The sequence below is a fragment of the Acomys russatus genome, chromosome 23 (genome assembly GCF_903995435.1).
Source record: "Acomys russatus chromosome 23, mAcoRus1.1, whole genome shotgun sequence".
NCBI classification, from domain to species: Eukaryota; Metazoa; Chordata; class Mammalia; order Rodentia; family Muridae; genus Acomys; species Acomys russatus.
The window spans coordinates 31,221,819-31,236,322 of NC_067159.1; the positions used below are offsets into that span (position 1 = coordinate 31,221,819).

At 45.2% G+C, this 14,504-nt stretch overlaps 1 protein-coding gene across 1 annotated transcript in view; it reads left to right on the plus strand.

Annotated features, from left to right (window-relative positions):
- The first annotated feature begins 651 nt into the window (after window positions 1-651).
- Window positions 652-14,504, plus strand: part of Elovl6 (ELOVL fatty acid elongase 6) — a 104,986-nt gene continuing 91,133 nt past the window's right edge. Inside the window, exons 1-2 of the mRNA XM_051165572.1 lie at window positions 652-809; window positions 963-1,083. Coding sequence (XP_051021529.1) covers window positions 995-1,083 — 89 coding nt within the window. The 5' untranslated portion in view covers window positions 652-809; window positions 963-994. The remainder of the gene's footprint in view (window positions 810-962; window positions 1,084-14,504) is intronic.

Consider the following 14,504-nt stretch of genomic DNA (forward strand, 5'->3'; position numbering starts at 1 on the left):
TTGCATAAGAATAAAGCAGAACTAAAGAAAAAATTACGGATAAGGTTTTGGCATTAGACCAATAGGCCTAATTCTGTATGTCAAATTCCTTTCCTCCTTTGTTCGCTAATATCCCCTGGAGGTCCCCAATCCTAACTCTTTGCCCTTCCTCTTAGTCATCCTTGACTTCCCAGATCCTTCTCCTCAGCATCCTGTCTGCACGTGATCTAAAGGTTCCAAGGGCCACCTGGCCCTGCGGTCAAGGTGAGTCCAAGCCCAAGCTGCCCAGGGAGGGGAGGTGGTCTCAGAGGTTAGTGCTGGGTCAGGGAGGTATGGAGGACGCACCCCTCAAGCTCAGTTGCTTGGAGTTCTCATGCCAGAGACCTGGCAGGTTTGACTATTTCCCAATTGTTTACATGCCAGGCTTTCGGGTCCACGCGCCTCCCGGCTGCGCCTCGCACGCTGAAACTTCATTCAAAGGCCAGCCAGGGAGGCCCATGAGGTTGCTAATGGGCTTGTGGATGACCTCAAGGCCCTTTCCTCCCTCTCGGAGGCCTTCTCCCCCACCCCCACCCCCATTCCACCAACTACCTTCTAGTAAACAAAACTGTCCCCCAGGGCGAGGGGAGGTCTTGCTCTTCTACGCCCTCTAGCGCGAAGGGTTAATTTTCCCAATCACACGAGGGGGAGGAGATTTCCCTGTAGACGAGTAAAAAGCGTGATGGACAAACGTGCGGGCACTAAGACCGCAAGGCATTCATTTCCTCCTACCGTGGATGCGGACGCCGGGAGGAGAGCCCCTGAGCCAGGAGCTGGGAGCAGAGGCGCAGGCAATGCTCAACCCTGGATGTAGCTGAGAGGCTGGGAGAGAGATCGGCCTAGAGACAGACGGCGGGGCAATACCTAGGGGGGGGGGGGGGGGAAAACAGACAGGAGAGCACTCAAAATAAAAGGCTCTTTACAGATTTTTTTATTTTGTATAGAGAACACGTAGCGACTCCGAAGATCAGCCCCAATGAACATGTCAGTGTTGGCTTTACAAGAATATGAATTCGAAAAGCAGTTCAACGAGAACGAAGCCATCCAATGGATGCAGGAAAACTGGTAGGTGATGCTTTCGCGTGACACTGTTCCCGGGAGTGCATTAATGTCGGTATTCCCGGTCTGAGCGTGAGAGGAGCGATAGAGTGCCGGCAGCAGGCAGCAGATTGTGGAGTTCTCGGGTCTCATGTCTGCAGGAGACTCTGAGGCTGCATGAAGCGTGCGGTTTGGGGGTGCCCTGTGTGAGCCGCGGCCACGCGGGCATCTTTGTGTAGATTATATAACGTAGAACATATAATATGTGTGCCCGGGACGATATACAGGAAACAAGGGAAACGGAGGCATGTTAAAAATCAAGATACCCCACCTGTGATGTCTCCCGGCTTTCGCGTAGATTTGGGGGTTTTGCTTGGCCTCCTGCAACTGGAGCGTGCAAGGAAGTGGAGGGAGGACCCGGTCTCCGCTCCCTTTAACCCTCTCCAGCCTGCCTCTCTATGGTCCTTTTGCTCTCCCCATCCCTCGTGTCCTTCCTTTCTCCTTGTAGTTCTCCGACTTCACTGCCCTCCCCTGAGTGCCGCCTCCATCCGTAGATGCCTGGGGTCCAGGACCCCTTTTCCACTCAGATTACTTTCTGTTTTTATAAAGACATTGGGGAGGAGGGGGACAATGAAAACTGCAATAAAAATGAATGAACCAGAGCAAGTGGAGCCACGCCATTATTAAGTTTCTATGTAAAGGAAACGCCTTTTGGACACGTTTCTCAGTGCGGGGCGGCAGGAGTTTGGATACTAGAAAGGTCTTGCCAGGCAGAATACTGGGGAAATGGGGGGCTTCCCCAGAACTCGGAATCAGGGAAAACATTTACTGTGTTGCTTCCGTCAGTCTTTGGAAAAAAAATCCCTGTGTGGGGAGATCCAGTGTCACCTTGCAATATTTAAGAAGGGAGCTCCCTCCTTCCCGTAGACGGTGCGGTGGTGGAGACGTTTCGCTCTGGTTTAATGCAAGCCTTGCGGTTTTTCCACCTCCTCCTCCTCCTCCTCCTCGCCCCCCACCCCCCTCCGCGCAGCGGCCGTCCGTCGGGGGGCTTCCGGACTAGGGGAGGTTCCGCTGCCGCGTGCGAGGGCGCTCGCTACCAGCCTTCTGTCCCTCCATTCATCAATGGGAAACCGGAGACACTGGCGCGCCCAGGCTGCGGAAAGTGGTGGCAGCCGGCGGAGGCCGGGACTTCGACTTCCTCGGCTGGGCCTGCGGCTCCCACCCTTTCCCGCCGCGGGGCGCGCGCCCACCCATGGCCTTCAGCTTGCAAGTCGGGCCCTTGGGCGGTTTACGGCGACCGCCGGGCGGAGCCAGGCTCCGGAGCGCGCGAGTTGGGCTGCGGCATGGCGGCTGCCAGGCGTGAGAGGCCCCAGCCTCAGAGCTAGCTCGGTGTGATCGTTGGCGTCCTCTCGGACGCCGAGGCCGAGGGCGCGGGTCTGGGTCCGGAGGGTCCTTGCACCCGGGGTATCTGGATTGCCCCGTAAGGGGGCGGTCGTATGGACGCCTGGGCGCTGCAGGAAGCCCGTCCCTCTTGGGCTGGCGTTCAGGGATCTTAGGTGCACTTCCTCCGGCAAGGGGTTTGGGGGCGGTGACCGAGCTCAGGTCCCCTGCCTGGGGCTTCGGTCTTCTCTGAGACAGTTTGTCACTGTCCCTCGCACTGCTCTAGTCTGCCTTCGTCCTCCAGCAGCCCGCTGCTTACCTTTCCTAACAAGTGCTATCTCTTGCTTGCGGCATCCGAGTTGGGCCTGCCTTTTCCAGCCTCTGCAGGCACATGACACTGCCCTTCTTTGCACCACCCTGGTGCATGCTGTCTCTGTTGTCCTTTTTTTCCCCCTAAGGCTACTTCCTGTGCCTGCCCCAGGACCATTTCCCGCCTCTTTTCCCAGATACTCAGTAAGTGACAGCCACACTTGTCAGAACCAAACAGGTCCTTGGCCCTCGTGGGATTGAAAATGTCCCCAAAGCCCCAATTTCTTTTCTCTTGTTCATCTTGGGCCACTGTTTCGTATTAGCTCTCAATTAAAATGGTCGTTTTGCCGCCAACACTACCTACTCACATTCATGTCTGGAATTCAGCATACTTGGCTTCTTGCGTTTTGAACGCTTCTCGAGGCACACTGTAGAATGGATGGCCTTCCCGCCTTTTGATCTTTGGTTTTATATTTTTGGATTGCTTGCTCATCCTAATCACTGTTTCTTCTAGTTCCCTCGCACCCTGATTTTTAGAACGTTTCCACCTTGCTCTCCCGAGATAAACCCCAACAACCAAAATGGCTTGAACAAAATGAAGGTTTTTCATCTTCTGTCACTAGAAAGGAGTGGAGGGCTTGAAAGGAAGGCTCGTCTTCACGGGACCTGGTCCCTTAGAATGATTTGAAATAGCTCCTGGAAGAAAAAAAAAGTGTAGAGAAGCCTCTGCCCGTCATTTGAGAACTTACTTGTAAAAGTTCTTTGTTAAATCTCTTAGACCTAGTCTAAACAAAGCTGCTACTAATTGTACCGTGTCTCTAGTCAGTGAGCTGCCAGGGCATCTGAAGGCTTGGGGGTGGGGGGGAGTAGGTGGGGAGCCAAGGCATGTGTCTTGCATTCAGTACTTTGAATGTACAACCCAGCATCGTTTAAGTAAGGCTCAAAATAAGGAGTTGGTCAATCCAGCCCTATAATGCTTGCTTCTCTTAGCTACCTCAGCGTCCCTTCATGGAATACAGCCCCAGGTCTCGGGGTAGTGTGTGATTAAAGCCTTGCCTGCTGGACTGCAACACACTGGTGAAGTTTATTGCTGCTTCCAGTGTTTAACCTGATACTCACTGGCCCAGATATGAAATCTTGTAGACTTTGTTTTTGTAGCAAATAGTTTCATATAAAATAGGCTGGCATGGCAATTTCAGTGCAAAGTAGTTATGTATTTGGAATACACACTGTGTGATTTTTCTTGAAACTGCTTCCCATTTTAAAATAGCCTGGGTAAAATTCTCTGGCGCAGTTTTTAACACGAGCTAGAGGAAAATGCCTGCTTTTTAAGCTCCAAATAACATTTCCTGAGTTCCAGTTTTAGACTGAGTGGCCCTCGAGATTTAACTGCGTTGCTGTAGACATTTTGTTCTTTTAGTGAGATGCCTGGCCATTACCTGTTGTGCTCACCAATAGCTGACTCAGTTGGCTAATGCTTGCTAGCGAGGGAGCAGTCACCCAGCCACCGGAAAGGCTGGAAGGGAGACATACAATTCACTGAGAAGGAAAGCCGCCTGTGCTTTCTCTCCTTCTGCAGCCTGACAGGCTTGTGCTAACGACCGGGGATGCTAGTTGCTCCGGTTGTAATTGCCTGGCCAATGATGATTATCTTCTGATGTCGGCTGACACGGTGTTCGCCAATAGGAAAGCAGGAGGCCTGTGCTGACTGCCGAAACATTTATGTATGTGGGGTGACGTCATCAGAGGGCTTGCCTGGAACCTCATGAGCCCCTCCCCCCTCCCCCGGCATCCTCCGCAGATCAAGCTTTGAGTGCTTTGTATGTTTCTCTGACTTTCTCTCCTCCTGTGGTGATTTCTAGAAGGCCTTTGTTGTTTTTCACATTTTTGTTCTGTGTTCTGAGGTTATGAGTCGAGAAGTTTTAAAATGAAATGCTGTCCAGAGAAAACATTTTTATTCACACATTTATTTTTACCGAAGGGGAAAACGGACTTTAAAAGGAGCTGCATGTCTCTACATTCTTTCTTATATATGAAGTTTCGAAAGTAGCGAGACGTAGCATGTCAGGATTGTAGAGCATTATAAATCTGTGTCAGCGGTTTACATTTTCCCTAGTGGATAGACTTAGAGAGAACTGCTGTGAATTGCTGCAGAATTTTTCCATGTAACTTGCTGCACGCATCTGAGGAAAGTGCTGGGAAACCGTGGTGTCCACGGTGTGGGACAAAATAGGCCAGAGTCTTACTGAGTGCTTATTCACATAAGGGGAAATGTGATTTGGGTCGGCTGTCTAGGAAAATACCGTCTGTACTGAATTCAGCATGCAGTTCTCACTTATTTTGGAGAACCATAGTTCTTGCTAATATCAGGACTGCGGAGTCTAAGGCACTTTGAACTCCAGTGCACTCGAGGGTATAGGTTAAGAGAGATAGGTGCCATATATGTTAAGAGAGATAAGGCTCTCGCTTTTATAGAGAAGAGCATCGTGGTTCATAGTGTAACACAGAACGTAATAAAAAGCTATGTGCGTGGATTCCAGCTTTGACCTGAGCTTCCAAGTTTCTCTCATGCCCTCTTAGGTCTTTCCCTGTTCAGGGCCCCTGGGGGATGAAAGCCAGTTTAATGCAGATTTCTTTGTTATTCTGTTATCTACCTATATGTTTGTAAGTATCTATCTATATGTTTGTAAGTATATAGGAAAGGTGTTTGTTTTTTGTTTGGTCTTTGTTTTTGTTGGTTTTTTATTGTTTGTTTGTTTGCTTTTGCATAAGGCCTCTTGTTATATTGGTAGTTTTTGTTTCTGGAAAATTGCTCATTGCCTTTCCATTGCTGATTCTGAAGGTGTCCTGGTACAGATTAGAATTCAACCCCAAAGTCAGCCCACTCCAACAGCCACTTGATTGTATTTCCTTGAAAGAAGACTCAACACAAGAAGTTGGAAAAACTGCAAGAGGGAAGGAGACCTTCAAACGCCCAGGAGGAGATAACCCACCCACTTAGTCATCAGCCAGCAAGTAAAATGAAGAGTGTGACCATCTTATAGCAAGTCAGGAATTCATTCCGTGTCAGTGATCTGGAACATGCTAGGTCCAAGTATTTTCTGAAATTAGTTTTCCAAAATATCTTGCCTTGGTGACCTATTTAGTCTTTCACAGGTGGACAGGTGAGCTGGCCTATGCTTTATTAATACAAGCCAAATACTAGCCCATCAGGCTCGCCTCAGCTTTTCCTTTGCTTGTCCCTGCATTCCGATCTTCGGGCTCCCGTTGGTTTCCCAGTATCTTTGTTAGTTGAACTCATGATATCTGTAGACGATCCTACAAAATCTGCATGAAGCCATCATTTGACCAGAACTTGGAAATACTTTATGGGCAGGTACAGATATGTAATGCTTGCACATTACTCAGACAAGCCTTTTTTTTTTTTTTTTTTTTTTTTTTTTTTTTAAGTGTCACTGCTTACCTTTGGTCTCCAGTAATATATTTTACAAATAAAGTAGGCCTTTATAAAAAGCATTGCTGTAGGGTAAGAAACTAGGAATTTCTAATTTTATTTTTACAAGATGACCCAAAAGAATAGGCTATGAGAAACCATCTAAATTGAGGTCTGGGCATTTCTTTATCTTGCTTCATTTCTCCCTTCCTACATTGAGGATTTGTGATTTTTAGCCTTCATGATTTTGTGTTGTTTTTGAGACAGGCTCTGGGTATATTAAAAGCCGACCTCATCTGGACCTTGCAAATCTTCCTGCCTCAGTCCTAGAATGACAGTGTGTACCTACCCTTCCCCAACTAGTTTCCTGGCTCTTTATTTCTGGATATTGGAACAGCCAGTCCCTTTAGGGACACCTTTGGTTTAACTAGTCACCCTCTGCTAACATTTGAAATTGTACTCTTAAGCCTTTCCTTTGAACACAAGGGAAGAAAGCAAAGCAAACCAACCAGCCAACCAACTAACCGAAACCCCCCAACAACCCAGTGAAGCCACTAAAACAACTGTGCATCGAAGCAGTAGATCAGCCACTGAGGTAAATTATGCATGCCGATTAGCAGAATGACGGACAGCCACTCGTGGCTTTCATATGTTTTCATCCTATTACTTTCAAGGCTTCATGCTTTATTTAGTTATTCTTTCTGCACCTGTGGGAGTTAATTGCAATGTTACAGGGAATGTATTATATTGACAGTCACTTCATGCATGAGGTTTAGAGTGACATTTTAAGTGAAATGTAACTCCATTTTCTCAATATATTTCTTTAAAAATTTTTCTTTCATGTGTACAGTGTTTTTGCCTGAATGTATGTCTATGCACCACATGTCTGGTGCTCTTGGTGACCAGAAGAGGACATGAGATCCCCTGGAACCGGAGTTGCAGATGGTTGTGAGCCACCATGTACATGCTGGGTACCAAGCCTGAGGCCTCCAAAAAAAAAAAAAAAAAAAAGCAGCCAGTGCTCTTAATCACCAACCATCTCTCCAGCCGCACAGGAGATGTTTAATTTTCACTTAGGTGTATATGTGTGTGCCTGCTTGTTTGTATGTGCACCACATGTGTACAAATGGCCAGAGTTACAGGCTTAGGAACTTTTAGCAAGTTCTGACCTCTCTCCAGCCAGGCAACCTCTTTAGCTTACAAAAGGAGTTTCAGATGCCTTAGTTTTAATCCTTAGTTTTGCTTTATTTATTTATTTATTTTTAATAAAGATTTATTTATTTATATGTATACAGTGCTCTGCTTGCATGTACTCCTGCAAGCCAGAAGAGGGCGTCATATCACATTACAGATTGTTACAAGCCACCATGTGGTTGCTGGGAATTGAACTCAGGACCTTTGGAAGAGCAGGCCGAGCTCTTAACCACTGAGCCATCTCTCCAGCCCCTTGTTGTTGTTGTTGCTGTTTTTAAGATTTATTTTATTATGTATATAGTATTCTGCTTCAGACCAGAAGAGGGTACCAGATTTCATTATAGATGGTTGTGAGCCACCATGTGGTTGTTGGGAATTGAACTAAGGACCTTTAGAAGACCAGCCAGTGTTCTTAACCTCTGAGCCATCTCTCCAGACCTAATCCTTAGTTTTATCGACATCATCCCTTGAAAAAAAAATTTTTTTTTCTGACTTAGGTTGGACTTCTGAGTGACTGTTACTTCTTAGGGTTACCTGGATGCTATTTTTTGAAGACTGTGTACAGATGGTTGGGAACTGTGAGGTTGCCGTTCATCTTTGCTAGGAGAGAGCAGGACGTACCTAGAAAGAAGATGCTATGTATGATAGCAATCATACGTGCACACAGCACATGCTAAGTATGGCTTTAGAAATACTGCAGACTGATACCCATTTAAAAAAAAAAACCAACAACAACCTTTTCTACAAGAACCTTCTGAGTTAAACAGTCTTTGTTAAAATTTACAGTTAGGTAAGGTCTTAATAAAATTTACAATATGCCTTTTTTTTTTTTTTTTTTAAAGCTAGCTCGGGCACTCAATAAATCTAGCAGAATCAGGAAGATCTTTGAGTTTGAGGCCAGCTTGGTCTCCATGCCTGCAAAACTATACAGTGAGACTATTTCAAAAACAAACAAATATGGAAACACCAAAAGGCAAGTACTATGACTTTAATAAGTATTAAGGCTGTAAGAATTGAACATCTAGCCTTATATTTGCCCCAATTATTGCTGGGGTATTCTGTTGTTGGTGTTTTGTTTTTAATGGTTAATAACTATTAAAATCCTCAAGGTTTTTTGTTTGTTTGTTTGTTTCTGTCTGTCTGTCTATTGCACCTGTACAGGGATGCTAGATACTGTGTGAAAGGCATCAGCTGTAAGTAATGGGCTTTCAGGAGAATGAAGCTTTCAGGAGAATGATAGGCAGTGGCACTGAATGCTTTGAAGCTGGAGTTCTAAGGTCCTGTTTTTGGGAGCATTAGTGAAAACAAAGAACTAATGTAAAGATATGTCTCCCAAAACTTTTGTTTATAATCCTCTTTTAGGATTTCTCTCGAAGCCCCTGGGTACCTTAAGTACAAAGATCCCTCTTCAGAGGGTCAGTAGGAAGCGTACTAGAAGGCAACTTTACAAGGACAAGCACCTTACACATCAACTTCAGCAACTTTATGGCTTTTCAGTCTAGAATTAAGGATGTAGGAAAGTAGATTAGGTTAGCCGGTTGGGAAAGGATGTGAACAGCTGTTACTAACTCAGGTACTTACTGGTGGGAAAGTTTCTTTCCAGAGGTTTTGAAGCCATTGGTTCATCCCTGGACCAAAGTTATACTGCTTTATTTTATTTTATTTTTTTCCCCAGAAGAAAACAGGCCCCTGTGTGTGATTTGTTTGTAGGGACAAGTGGAAAGATAGGCTTTAGGCCTACCTAAGGGTCGAATGGGGGAAAGGAGTACAGGCCCAATCCTCCTATTGTTTAAATATTAGTAAGTATCCGGTCAGTACAAGAAAATTTAGCTGTACCAAAACATTCCTGTGGTTTTAGTCAATGGTCTGCAAGTGTTGTCTTAATTTTCTTCAAGTGGATCCTAAACACTTACAGCCAGAATAACAGAAGGCCCTTGTTAGTGTTAGGTGTATGGTGACCATAAAGCCGTGTGGATACTTTAACCTTCGCAAGTATTCCTTTCTAAATAGTACTTGTTTCAGCATCTTCAATGATATTTGAATTATAGGACATGGAAGATTTCATCTAAAACACTGGCACAGAGATTTGCAACACTCCTTAAGCTTTGGTCTTTGTAGACCAGGCTGGCCTCTTCCTCCAGAGTGCTGGGATTTCAGGCATGTGACACCAGGCCTCCTTGTGATGTCCACCCCTCTTACACCTAGCATGGTTCTAGACCCCACTGGTGTGAGGCCTTTGCTGTGCTTCCCTGGGGGTGGGTTTTAGTTGTTGATCTGCTGATAAAAGCACTGAACACGGACTGGGACTAGCCCTCCTCTCAGAGGTCAGCTCTACAGTGTAAATGCCTAAAAACACCTGTCTTTCATTTTGCATTTGAAACTTTCCCCAGTTCTAAAGCAACAAAAGTGCTTGCTGTAAGAAACATAAAACTCATTTAAAAAAAAAGAAAACTTGTTATAGGAAACATAAAAATCATGTGTGTGTGTGTGTGTGTGTGTGTGTGTGTGAGAGAGAGAGAGAGAGAGAGAGAGAGAGAGAATCTTTTAATTTTACTTAGAAGTAACCACTGTTCTTTCCATACATTTCCTTTGATTCACTTTGCAAGGCTTTGGATGACTCATGTGCTGGCGTTGAACTGGGCAGTTAGCATTTTCACACCACCTCGTCACGCCTTTTTATGTTGCTTGTTTTGTCTTTACAGAATAGATTTGGGGGGGGGAGGGGTGTTATTACAACTTTAGCATTAGTGGCTACTTAGTATTTGGTTGTTTCCCTTCTCTTAGGTAACTGTTTATTTTTTCCACCCTGCCTTTGGTTTTTGTTTTGAGGCAAAGTCTGTCTGCCTAGCTCTGGCTATCCTAGAACTCACTCTGTGGACCAGGCTGGCCCAGAACCCACAGAGATCCATTTGCATCTGCCTCCTAAGTGCTGGGATTAAAGGTATACACCGCCACATCCAGCTTAGGTAAACACTTAATATGTAGCGTGTTATGTTTCTAGTAGTTTGTTCTTGGAATAATCCCCTGGATATCTTTATATTTATTTTTATTTTATGAGTGCTTGCATGTGTCTGCACTATGTGCATGCCTCGGGCCGAAGTTACAGGTGCTTGTGCAGCACTATGGGTGCTGGCAACTAAACTTGGGCTAAACTCCGGTTGACTGCAAGAGCCCCAAGGTGATGGCAAACATCCTTAAATGGTCCTCCATCCTCCTGTTTCCTGAGGGATTTCCTTTGGAGAAATGTAAGTTCTAATTTTAAAAGATTGTGATGTTTACAGTAGGGCTCATCTCTACAGAAGTTGGGTCGGTTTATACTCTGGCAAGGACAGGCAGGATTTAGACTTGTAACAGTGACGGTGATTCCGTGTTAGAAATCGTAAATAGGGTATGGACGGAATGATATCCCTTTGTTTTAATTTCTGTCACTTTGTCCAGAGAGATCCGGTTTCTTTTTGTTTTCCTTTTTGCTCTTGCAAATTATTACTCCTGTCTTTTTCCACCCAGCTAGTGTTATACTATAGGATTCGTGTTTTGTCTAGTATGATGTCATACTTTCTTCTCTTCGAGGATTAGTGTGGCCTCTACTGCACTAATTACACGGTTCGGAGCAAAATAGAAACCAGTTTAGTGGCTGGATAATGGCACACGCCTTTAATCCCAGGATTTGGGAGGCGGAGGCAGGCAACACTCTGAGTTCACGACCGGCCTGGTTTCCATAGTGAGGTCCATGATAGCCAGAGTTACACAGTTAAGACCCTGTCTTGAAAAACAAAACAAAACAAAAGCCAGTTTAGTATATTCAGTAGAGACATTTTATATCAAATCAGTTGAAACATTTGTGCTTATTTGTATAGTAACCCACGGGTCCACTGTCTCAGGAAGAAGGCTGTTACTTAGATTCATCCTTCACAGGGCACATATATATATATATTACTTGTTTCTTTGGCTTCCTGCCAGTTTTGGACTTTCTTACTGCTGCACTTACTTGTCAGGTTTTCAGGGGTGTAGCAGCTAGTGCTTGCAATGGCCAGACAGTGAAGTTGTTAGTATACATACAGACTGAGGATTCAGTGTTCTTGCTCTCCCTTGTAGGAGCCAGGTGAGCTTGGCTTTGGTTATCTATCTCCTCTGCAAGCTCAAGATCCTCCTCCTTGGCTTCCAGTGATGCAGTGAAGTCAGCTGTGTGCAGGCTGGGAGAACAAAATACAATCCTGTATGTTCCGTCCCCAGCACATACATTGTTATTATATATATTACAGTCACCCTCACCGTTGGCCCTGTGGGTTCATGAGAGAAGAGGGAGTCTGTGGATCATGCAATTTCTGAGGGAACTCCAGATGGGTTTGTGTCAACCCTGCTGCACACTGTCAGGTGTCAGTGCGTAGGTCCTGAGGGATGGGAAGGAAGTATGACTTCAACTCCACTTGGAAGAAATCTGTAATCCACTTTGGAAGATCTTGGCAAGGGAAAACATGACATTAATGTGGTTTCATCAAAAGCCTTTACTGTGCACATTTTGAAACATTTTGAAAAGCTGTGTGTGTGTGTGTGTGTGTGTGTGTGTGTGTGTGTGTGTGTGTGTGTTTTGTCTGCTATTCTTCCTAATGAGCAATATGAAAGACAGACAACCTATTGTTAGACAGAATGCTGATATATTTTCCGTAAAGGATCTGGGATTACCTCAGTCATTTATTCATCATCAAACACATGCAAGCTCTCTACATGTTACACCGAAGATAATTGCTTTGCCAGTCAATGAAATGAGAGTGACTGAACATTTGGGGTCTGTGAGTTCGCAGGTTTATATTTCCATGAAATATTTGGTCATTGTTCATTCACACAATCTTTTGTTTTGGTAGCATAGGCCTTGCTGTTTTGCTATGGACTTAAAATTCAACAGTATCCCATGTTAGTTTCTTTTACTGTTGAGCCCAGAGTAAGGTGTTTCATCTATGTACTTGTTCAGGCAGGGCCTTGCTAGGCCAGCTACACTGGAGCCCTTTGGCAGGCCTCGTAGCTAAAGAGGAGCAAAGGTAGAGCATGCGTTATCTAATTCTTATACCGTCAATGGGCTGTTTTTCTGTAGAGCTACATGGTGATTTCCTTTTCAGATTTACTATCTTAAATCCTTGGGATATATGACATTTATTTATTTATCTATTTATTTATTTATTTATTTATTTTATATGAAGTGAAGCAATTCTTCATTGCTTTTTAACACACACAAACACACACAAGCTGGGCATGGTGGCACACGCCTTTAATCCCAGCGCTCGGGAGGCAGAAGCAGGTGGATCGCCGTGAGTTCAAGGCCAGCCTGGTCTGCAAAGTGAGTCCGGGACAGTCAAGGCTAACACAGAGAAGCCCTGTCTCAAAGAACCATCAAAACAAAACACACACACACACACACACACACCAGACTCATGAAACTAACTAGGTAAAGTGCTCATTCTTGACTTGGTGGCCCAAGTTTAGAAACAGAAAGGCAGAACTTCCATAGGTGACTGTCAGTCCGCCACTCTGGTGGCTCTCATCGCTTGAGAGTCTTTGTGACTACGGGGTTCTTTGATTACATTATTGATCTCAAAACCACCAGTCTTTCATGGTTCTGATTCTAACTGTACTTTACTCTTACTTTTGCAAGGCCACCACTGCTATTTTAAAAATGCCTATTCTGACCTCTCTTTAAGCCTTTTTTCTAATGCAGTTCCTCAAATGTCATTTGTAGTTCACCGGTAATCAACATAGATGCTTTTAAAAATAAGTGTCCGGACATTTTTGGGGTTGAGCAGTAAAGTGCTTTTCTTGGGATACTACTAAGAAACTTTTTAAGCTTATTAACGTGTTACACCGGTACATTCAAATGAGGGAGCCTGTGATAGAGCCGTGCTTGAAGGAAGGAGTGGACACTTCCCCCAAACTCCTACTGTTTGTGAAATTCTAGGAAATGTAATCACCAGGGATAGCTTCAGTTGCAGCTGGTAGGTTTTTGTAAGTCCAAGTTTTTCTGTGTAGTCCTAGCTTTCCTGGACTCTCTTTGTAGACCAAGCTGGCCTCTGCCTCCTGAGTACTGGGATTAAAGGCATCCCCCTCCGTACCCAGCTCACTTGGTGTTCTTATATTTGTCTTTTCAGAACCGCTACTGTGAGCCTGCATCTTGTGAGTCCTTCCTGACTGTGATGGCACTTCTTTGTTGGTACCTGGTTTTTCTCTAGGTCTCTAGAACTAGTAAAGTGGTTTTGTACTGATTAGAAACATGACTTAGGTTTTCACTTTTGAATCATGTTTGTGGACTTCCCTTACTCCTGTATGTACACATATGCAGGCGTCATCTTGGATCTATGCAAGGCATTTCTCACAGTGCAGATTGTCAGGTCTATGGCAGGCTTCAGGCAAATGGAGTGGGCCTGCTCCCTGTGACTTGGTGCAGTCTTGGGCTGGCTCCCCAAACCCTGGATTTCAGACTCAACTCACCTTAAGCCATCCTCTGGGCTTTTCTATCCAGAGATCAAGGCCAGGTCTCTTGTGTGACTTGCTTCTGGCTTCCTTTCTCTGAACTCACTGTCCTGCCTCCACCACTATCTTTTTTTTCAAGACAGGGTTTCTCTGTGTAGCCTTGGCCATCCTGGACTCACTTTGTAGACCAGGCTGGTCTCGAACTCACAGCGATCCGCCTGCCTCTGCCTCCCGAGTACTGGGATTAAAGCATAGCTGCCTTCCACCACTATCTTTTGTTGTCTTCCGTTGCTCATGCGCCTCTTCCTTTTTCAGTCCTCAGCATTACTATCTAAGTCTCAGATCTTATCTGTGCTTAAGTTTACAGTGGCTTCCCATTATTTATGTTTTGAGAAGTTCTTCAATACCTGTGACCTTATTAAGGTTACCTGCTGTGGCTCTCCTCCCAGCCTGTCAGAATCCATTGTTGATTCCTTGTGGTTTGCTTTCACTTGATTCATAAAAGGGTTGCTGTTTCTCTTCCCGTAAGTCTGTGCCAACCACAGTGTGTATCAGTAGTTACACACTGTGTATTGCCTAGGAGACCGGATGGGTGTACCAGTGCCAAGGGGTGAAAGCATCCCATGTTCAAATGCATCTGCTTGTCCTCTGGGACATCTTTTTATTTCCTTAG